Raw genomic sequence first — 9,833 nt, forward strand, 5'->3', positions numbered from 1 at the left:
AAAAGATGTCGTTTTAACGAGAAAACATCTCGTTATTACGAGAAAAGATGTCGTTTTAACGAGAAAACATCTCGTTATTACGAGAAAAGATGTCGTTTTAACGAGAAAATATGTCGTTAAAACGAGAAAAGATGTCGTTTTAACGAGAAAACATCTCGTTATTACGAGAAAAGATGTCGTTTTAACGAGAAAATATGTCGTTAAAACGAGAAAAGATGTCGTTTTAACGAGAAAACATCTCGTTATTACGAGAAAAGATGTCGTTTTAACGAGAAAATATGTCGTTAAAACGAGAAAAGATGTCGTTTTAACGAGAAAACATCTCGTTATTACGAGAAAATATGTCATTTTAACGAGAAAATATGTCGTTAAAACGATATAACATCTCGTTATTACGACATAATTGAGTGGAAAAAATAATATGTCTGTGGCAGCAATGCGTCACCGTAATGCAGGAAATATTAAACATGAACATATATTTGGTATTGGCATCAGAAATTGATTAGAATATACAATAAATATTATAATACAAGCCTCTTTTACTATATTGCTCTAAATTGTATTGAAATTCAAACTTACAAAGCTTCTTCTTGGAAACAAAGCTTCATGTCTTTAAAGGGTTAGTTCACCCAAAAATGAAAATTAGCCCACAAATTACTTACCCTCAAGGCATCCTATGTGTATATGACTTTCTTCTTTCAGACGAATCCAATCGGAGTTACGTTTTGAATATAGATATTTTTCTTACAAAAATGCATCGATTCGCTACAGGAGGCTTTTGTTCACGCCCCGGAGCCGTGTGAGGCACTTTTAATTATGGATGGATGCGCTTTATTTAATTTCTTTTGGACTGATGAAATGTAACACCCGCTGAGTGCCAATAAACAGCTTGGAAGATCAAAGTCAATTGTTAATATAACTCTGACTGGATTCGTCTGAAAGAAGGAAGTCATATACGCCTAGGATGGCTTGAGGGTGAGTAAATAATGGACTAATTTTAATTTTTGGGTGAACTATCCCTTTAAGTCCATATGGTATGTAATCAGCATTATTTCTCTGAATATGTGATGAGTGTATTTTTTTTCTTTATTCAGGTTTCAGAAAGAGCACTTTGTCATTTGTAATACATTTGTTGAAGATCTCGTCCGTCCAATGTTTATCTTGTTCGTCTGATGTACACTACTGTAATGAATATGAATGTAACTTTTTAATATGAGGGGGAAATTCCCATCATCAAACCAAAACCGCTGACTTGTTAGGTGATGTTTTCTTATTTAAATCATACATTTCCTAATAATTCTGCAGAGTGTATGGGAATACTAGCGAATATCAATATGGCGGCACGGTGGCTTTACATTTATGACGTTATGAGCAATCCAGTTCTCTATTATAGACAGTGTTGGGGAGTAACTACATGTAACAGCATTACGTCATTTAATTACAAGATAAATGTAGCTGTAATCAGTTACAGTTACTGAGTAAAAAATGTGTAATTAAATTACAGTTACTTATTAAAATTAACCCTAACCCTAAAGATTACAAAGGGGGTTGCATCTGAATATTTTCACACACACACACACACACACACGCACACACACGCATACTGGTTTCCATTTTTGGGGAGGATTTTCTATAGACATAATGGTTTTTAGATTGTACAAACTCTTTCTATCCCCTTACCCTAACCCTAAACCTAAACCTACCCCTTACAGAAAATTTTCTTTTCTTTTAGATTTTCAAAACACTTCATTCTATATGATTTATAAGCTGTTATCCTCGTGGGGACCAAAACACATTTCCTCACAAGGTCAAAATTTAGTGGTATAACTATACTTGTGGGGACATTTGGTCCACATAACGTAGGGAAAATCAGGCACACACGCGCACACACACACACACACACACACACACACACACAGATTTAAAGGGGTCCTATTATACTCTTTTACAATGTCTTGAATTTGTTTTGGGGGTGTATTAGAACATGCTCTCATGCTTGGTGGTTCGAAAAACGCATTATTTTTTACATAATTTACATTATTACAATACCTTTCTCCCCAGTCTGACATAAACGGCTCGATTAGTTCCGGGTTTGATGAAGGCCCGCCTTCCGAAAAACGAAATGTGATGTGATTGGTTAGCTGTCCCAGTGCATTGTGATTGGCGAACAGCTTAGACGGTGTTTCAGTACTGCCCCGCCCCAATAACTTGTGAAAACTTGAGGCTACAGCAGCACTTCTTCTTCATCGTCGTCTCGTCTGATGCACTCAACCAAGCATTGTAACCACGACCTCGCCCCTCCCCACCCCCCAACCATTCGAATTTCTGTAGGCGGGAATTATTTTAATGATAGTCTAATGGGTCGCTTTGTGATATCATAAAACCCAGAAAACAAACGCTGTAGTCCAAACGAGCCGTTCGTTGTAGTTCTTGAAAAGGGATTTTTTTAAAACGAAATATCTCCCTTTAGAGTGGACTTTGAGATTTGTAAGTTTGAAGATATTTTTTATGCCCAAACATACACATTACACACTGACTAAAATTCAAAAAGCGTAAAAGCATAATAGGACCCCTTTAATTGTTTTTTCCCTAAATTGCATTGACTGCTCTTAAAATATGAGACACCAGTGTTTCAGGAGTTTAAGTCAGTGGCTCACCTCAAACAAGTCAAGTTGAGTCCTGCTAAGGATCAAGTCAAGAACAGAAACAAGTACTGTCACAGAATACTCTGGGAAACAAATAAGATCCAAGTGCAGCTTTTATTTCCAGACCAGATAAAAAAAAAAAAAACAGAGCAACTAGCAAAAACTCTAACAAAAGTTTATCCACAGGGTGAAACAGAAAAACACAAAGTAACCTGTGCAATATATAAATATAAATAATATAAATAATGATGAGCTAATGAGTCAATGACATACAGCTGGTGGCAGTAAAACAATCATAAGTGCAAGGGGTGATGGGAACTGAAGTCCAAAACAAACCAACAGTGAAAAAAAGAGTGCCCTCTGGTGGCTATCCCAGGCACACCAGCTGATGGATGTGACATGATCCCCGCTTTAAGGAGAGGATTCCAGACACTCCACTCAGTGTCACGTCCAGGAGGGAGGTGGAGCAGGGGGAGGGATGGCGGGCCAGGCCCGTGTAGAGGAAGGGCCTGGAGACAGACGTAGACCAGGGTGCCAGGGCGGAGCGTAAGCCCACCAGGGCAGAGCAGATGGAACTGAAGCCCACCAGGACGGAGCAGGTGGAACTGAAGCCCTCCAGGACGGAGCAGGTGAAGCTGAAGCCCACCAGGGAGCGGAGCAGGTGGAACTGAAGCCCTCCAGGATGGAGCAGGTGAAGCTACGGAGCAGGTGAAGCTGAAGCCCACCAGGGAGTGGAGCAGGTGGAACTGAAGCCCTCCAGGATGGAGCAGGTGAAGCTGAAGCCCACCAGGACGGAGCAGGTGAAGCTGAAGCCCACCAGGGAGTGGAGCAGGTGGAACTGAAGCCCTCCAGGATGGAGCAGGTGAAGCTGAAGCCCACCAGGGCAGAGCTGAAGCCCTTCCAGGCAGAGCAGGTAGAGCTGAAGCCCTCCAGGGCAGAGCAGGTGGAGCTGAAGACCACGTCAGTGGATGGTGCAGGAGACCACCAAGATGGCTCAGATTGTGCTGGACTAGAGAACACGGAGAGGTTAACAGCGGCCTCTGCGGCAACAGGACAAACAGGGAGTTCACGAGTGGGCGCCACCACCCAGAGAGGAGCCGAAGTGGACGCCGCCACCTCGGGAAGATTCTGCAGCGGAAGCTGCCACCTCAGAAGGAGCTGGAACGGACTCTGGAGTGAGCTCTGAGGCAGGCTCTGGGGCCAACAGAGCAGAAAGCTTAGGTGGGACCGGCCAGGCAGGGAACTTAGGTGGGGCCAGCAGGGCAAGGAGCTTGGTTGGGACAGGCAAAGCAAGGAGTTTAGGCGGAGCCAGCAGGGCTAGGAGCTTGGGAGGTGCCAGCAGGGAGAGACGCCTGGGCGGAGCTGGCATTAAGCTGGCAAATAGAGTCGGAATGCGCATGGGCTAATTTTGAGCTACAGGCAAAAAAAGTGAAAAAAGTGAAAAATGAGTTCATTAAGCCCTCGTCTAGCGATCCCAATGCTTCAAATAATAATTTTAGATGTTTAATTATCTTTATTTGTGCGTTTTCTGAGAGGAGCACCTTTTCTCTGCTCGCTTCTCACGCTGACTGTCATCCGAAGCGTGCGATCCCGATACATATACACAGAATTGCAGTATTTAAGTATTCACGCAAACATAATCTGTTATGTCTTAAGTGAACGTTTGGGGAACTGATGGGGGAAAACATCTAATGTATAACATTATTTTAGATCCATGCATTACAGTAGGTCTTAATATAGGCCGCCTCATTAATGTTAATCTAACAATAAAAGAGGAAATCACTTGCTGCTCTTGATTGAACTGCTTTTGTAATTTGAATAATCAATTTATTTGCAATTAAGTGACTGAAGGGATTTTTACATTTGATACATTTTCTTACTTGAATGCTTTTATGTGTAAAATGAAAAAGGTAATGCATTATTTGTTTCTTATATTTGTTCTGTTTTTTTGCATCTGTTCTTATTTATAATAACAAAGATAAAATAAAAAATATCTATATTGTGATTATTAAAATAGTAATGATTATTAAGAAAAGAACTGGAGGAAAAGATGCAACATTGCAGGTGGAACCTTCAGAAAACTAGATTTTCCTCAGAATTGACTTTGCTGACTCTATCGACATCAAACGGGTGTAGCTCAGTCATTTTTCGTCCGATTCCAACAAATCATACAACATTCTGAAGGTCTTTTAATGGAGAATGTGAACATGAAAATAACTAATTTTTGAAAATTTGCTCATTGTGACTCATTTTGCCACAGGTCACAAATGGTGATGCCTTTATGTATGAAAAATGCCCCCAGTACTTTCCAGCAACTCGTTAACACAGTTTTGGCTGGGGTGTCCGGCTGCAAAGCTTATTTAGACAATATAGTCTTATACAGTTCCTCGTGGGCTGAGAATTTGAGTTTGCTCCGACAAATTTTTCATCAGTTGGTTTATGCAAAACTTACCATTAACTTGAAAAATTTCATCTTAGTCTACCTAGGGAAGGTTATGGGAAGGGGACAAGTTTGCTCAGTCGCTGCAAAGATTATAGCCATTTGTAATTTTTCCACTGCCAGTTGACCGAAAATAACAATGACGCTTTTTTTTTATTATTATTATTGTACATTTTGTACAAATTTTGTGACTGTTTTATTTCACCTTACCAACCTGCTAAGTCCCAAAACATCATGTACATGGTCTGATGTGTGTCAGTCAAGTCAAGTCGAGCTTTATTGTCATTCCACTACATGTGTGGGCATACTGTGGAATGAAATGTCGTGTCTCGCAGGACCACGGTGCTACATAAATAAACATAAATATAAACATACAACACTAGACATAAGAACAATTTTTAAACCTACATAGCTAACTTTCTGAAGCAGTAGTCTAACTATACATATACTATAAATAGTTGACTATACATACACATAACCTAAGACAGACTATATAAGTACTTTACATAATAACTGTACATGATATTGTGCAAAGGAGGTATTTAAGGTTAAGAAGTAGTGCAATGTGATTTGTGGTGCATTCACAAGTAAACATTTGTGTTATCTAAGTCCTTGTAACATGGAGTGTTTATAAGAAAGTGTCTGGTGCGTATAGAGAGGAAAGTGTGTGTTTTTCTACATGTGGTTTGTCCAGCCCACTCACCTGTGTGTAGCACACTCAGAATTGTGCAATGTTCTTGAGGTTTTCAACTGTTTCCATGTGGTGCATGTGGTGTGGTGTGGTGTGGTGTGGTGGGGTGGGGTGGGGGGAGAGAGGATCTTGGTGTCAGGAGCTAGGGTTCTGGATGAGGTTTCAGAGGGGGGTAAGGTGATTGGAATTGAGGGCTTTCACAGCCTGGGGGAAAAAGCTGTTGAGCAGTCTTGCAGAGCTGGCTCTGATGCTCCAGTACCGTCTTCCTGATGGCAAGAGCTGGAAGAGACTGTGGGAGGGATGGGTGAGATCTTTCACGATACTGGTGGCTTTACTGGAGCATCGTGCAAGGAAAATGTCCAGAATGGAGGGGAGAGGAGCACAGATGATCTTTGCAGCTGTGTTCACTGTCCGCTGTAGGGTCTTGCGGTCAGCAGCACTGCAGTTCCTGTACCAGAGAGTGATGCAGCTAGTCAGCATGCTCTCAATGGTTCCCCTGTAGAATGTGGTGAGGATGGATGGAGGGAGACTTGCTCTTTTAAGTCGGCAGAGGAAGTGGAGCCGCTGTTGCACCTTCTTGCAGAGTGATGTAGTGTTGGTGGTTTAGGTGAGGTCTTCTGTTATGTGCACCCCCAGGAATTTAGTGCTGCTGACTCTCTCCACAGTTGAGCTGTCGATGGTCAGTGGGGGTGGTCAGCAGAGGTTCTCTCCACAACCTCCTTTGTCTTACTCTTATTGAGGGACAGACTGTTTGCACCACACCATTCAACCAGTTGTGCCACTTCCTCTCTGTAGGGTGTTTCATCATTGTTGCTGATGAGACCTACCACAGTTGTGTCATCAGCAAACTTGATGATGTGGTTGGAGCTGAACTTGGCAGTGCAGTCGTGGGTCAGCAGCGTGAAGAGCAGCGGGCTGAGCACACAGCCTTGTGGGGCACCTGTGCTCAGTGTGGTAGTGCTGGAAGTGTTGTGGCCAACACGGACTGACTGAGGTCTTCCGGTTAGAAAGTCCAGGATCCAATTACAGAGGGTGTCAGCATGCTTTTAAAACATCAAGTCCTTGTTGATTTCAGCACCAGTGTTGACCGCGCCACACCATCCAAGATAGTTCAGCCTTGCTGTAGATGCCAGTGATGCGGTGTGGGAGCTGTCCTCCAGCTGAGGGGTGCTAATGATATAGAACACCCCATATGTTATTTTTCAAAGATGTTTACCTCTATCCAGCTAAAATACTCTACTATTGAAACTGAGGCTTTTTAAAAAAAAAAAAAAAGAAGAAGAAGAAGTTCTCCCACATTTTAGGTTTATTGTCTTCAAATAAATTCCCCTATTGGATCGACCATTTTGTGTCGACCATCTTTTGTGTTATGGCTGTGACAACAGTGACATCAATATTATCTGCAAGTACAATTTTTTAAAAATAAACTTTTGAGATTTGCAGTACACTACAAGTGCACATTCGGTATAATCAAGTACACATCTTTTTTACAATAGTAAGTGTGTACTTTCTCTTTATTAATGGATTTCCTGCTAAAAGATCTGATCTGAAAGAGTAAAGAGTGTGTCTCTGTTAACTGCAGGTTGAGGAACTGTGGTGTCACAGATAAAGGTTGTGCTGCTCTGGCTTCAGCTCTGATATCAAACCCCTCACACCTGAGACAACTGGATCTGACTGATAATAGAAATATAAGTGCTTCCGGAGTGAAGCAGCTTTCTGATGCACTGCAGAATCCTCAATGTAAACTGGAGAAACTGTGGTAAGATCGTATCTGGATTGCACACATGAAACACGATGTAGAGTATATTTGAAGTGTTCATCCTCATTCTGCTGCTCTGAGTTCAAGTGATTGACCTGTAAATGACTGAACACATGAGCTATGCTTTAGTAACATGATACTAAACTGACAATCACACTGAAATACACAGTTTACATCACAGTCAACTTTTAAAACTTATTCCAATGATCCATCAATTATCAAATATTTATTGTGCTTCTCTACAGGTTGATTAATTGTGGTGTCTCAGATGAAGGTTACTCTGCTCTGGCTTTAGCTTTAGCTTTAAAATCAAACCCCTCACATCTGAGAGATCTGAAGCTGTCTAAGAATAAAATCGGAAATTCAGGTGTGAAGCTGCTTGCTGTTGGACTGGAGGATCCTCACTGTAAACTGGAGAAACTGTGGTAAGATATTTTCTATGATATTCACACATATTTATTAAGATGCTTCCTTTGATGTAAAATCAGCTTGTAAAATAAATGTTCAGTAAACACTAAGGCCTGGTTTCACAGACAGGGCTTAGACTAAACCAGGATTAGGCCATATTCAGTTAGGACATTTAAGTCATTTTTATAAACATGTCTTAGAAAAAAACATTACTGGTGTGCATCTTGAGACAAAACAAAGGCACTGATATATTTTAAGATCAGTCAGTGCAAGTTTCTTTCAGTTGAAACAGCTCAGAATTACATTTTAGTCTGGGACTAGGCTTAAGCCTTGTCTGTGAAACCGAGGGTACATCTCAGCACAGATGACTGTTAACTGAAGATGAAATTTCATTTCATTCATCTCCATCACATCACATGATCTAGTATTCCTGTTTTTGTCCCCACCAATTATTACTTGAAGTTTAATTTCTTCTGCTAACTATATATTTATATATAATTATGAAAAATAAAATAAATAAAATGATGGTTCCTTGAAGATATAATGTTCCAGTCAGTCTGGTTTATGAATTACAATTTACATATATGCATTTAGCAGACACTTTTATTCAAAGCAACTTTACAAAAGAGAAACCAGCATCAAAACCTTAAATTTGATTCCTGGTCACAACTGGGAGCCAGTGCAGTGAGATCAGGAGGGGTGTGACGTGGTTTCTCGTTTGGCTGATTGAAGACCAGATGTGCTATCTTGTTCTGGATTAAGTCACGCTGCTGCTGGTTGGAAGGCCTGCTTGTAAAGAATTACAATAGTCCAGAACTGAAATTACACAAACTGTGCTGCACATTCGGATAGGAATGGTCAGCTGTACAGTGTTAGTGCTGTAGATCCAAGTTGCACAATAATATTGTGGTCAACTGATGGGATTGCAGAGAGTGCAAGGAGTTCAGTCTTTGAACAAAAAAAAAACACATCAGTATTAATCAGGAATATAAGATGTTGTTATCAAACTGATAAAATGTTTACACACTCGTGAAAGTTACAAAATAAAACTACAATAAATAAATAAAAATGTTCTGGTGCAAGTTTTGATCAACAGGTGAGTATGTTGAGCCAAAACCTTTAAGTCATTTCTTGACAATTAAACATTTTACATAGCCCATTGAATTATTCTCGGACTTAAGGCTGACAACAATGGCACCACTTGGAAGAGGACTGTTAGAACACATATTCCTTTGTACAAAATAAGACAACACTGTAAAAAATTACAGTGAATTTAACGGTAAAAGACTGTAAAAATGCTACAGTTAAAACCTGTTAAATGGTTAACGGTAAATTCCCCTACTGTATACGGTGAAAAACTCTATTGGACATTACATGTAATTTTACGGTAGTATTCCGTTTTTGGAAGTGAAAAAGACCGTATAATTTACAGTGAATAACCGTAAATTGACATTCCCAGAATTCCCTGCGTTACATTTCAAATTTGATGTTTTTTTGTTGAAATAACTATGTTTCTTCTTAGTTTTTTCTTATCAGCTTTGTATATTAGGGTTGTGTGTTACACCTAATGTTGTTAAATTAAAGTTTATTGCATTATTTCAGTTGCATGTGTGTTACCGTGATGGTGTTTAGTGTTTGTGTGAATGACACTGTGCACCTTCTATATATGTTATTATTTAAAAGCTGCTTGTGATGGGCTTTGGTTCATCATGTGACTTTCTCATCACCACCTGCATTTGGTGGTTATCAGTTTATTACAAATGTACAAAACAGATTTCAGTACTTCAATAGGTTGGTATATTAACATTATATCTGTTAATGAAATTACGGTATTTAACTGTAAATGTAAGTTAAACCCGTAACACCTAAAACGTTGCTACCGTATTTTTT

At 40.1% G+C, this 9,833-nt stretch overlaps 1 protein-coding gene across 1 annotated transcript in view; it reads left to right on the forward strand.

Moving 5' to 3' along the window:
* The window catches only part of LOC107662574 (NACHT, LRR and PYD domains-containing protein 3-like), a 37,430-nt gene that overhangs the window by 26,666 nt on the left and 931 nt on the right, over positions 1-9,833 (forward strand). The window contains exons 12-13 of the mRNA XM_016452636.1: positions 7,359-7,535; positions 7,781-7,960. Of these exons, the coding sequence (XP_016308122.1) occupies positions 7,359-7,535; positions 7,781-7,960 (357 nt within the window). The remainder of the gene's footprint in view (positions 1-7,358; positions 7,536-7,780; positions 7,961-9,833) is intronic.

Source organism: Sinocyclocheilus anshuiensis, unplaced genomic scaffold, assembly GCF_001515605.1.
Source record: "Sinocyclocheilus anshuiensis isolate Anshui unplaced genomic scaffold, SAMN03320099.WGS_v1.1 scaffold1478, whole genome shotgun sequence".
In the NCBI taxonomy this organism is placed as follows: domain Eukaryota; kingdom Metazoa; phylum Chordata; class Actinopteri; order Cypriniformes; family Cyprinidae; genus Sinocyclocheilus; species Sinocyclocheilus anshuiensis.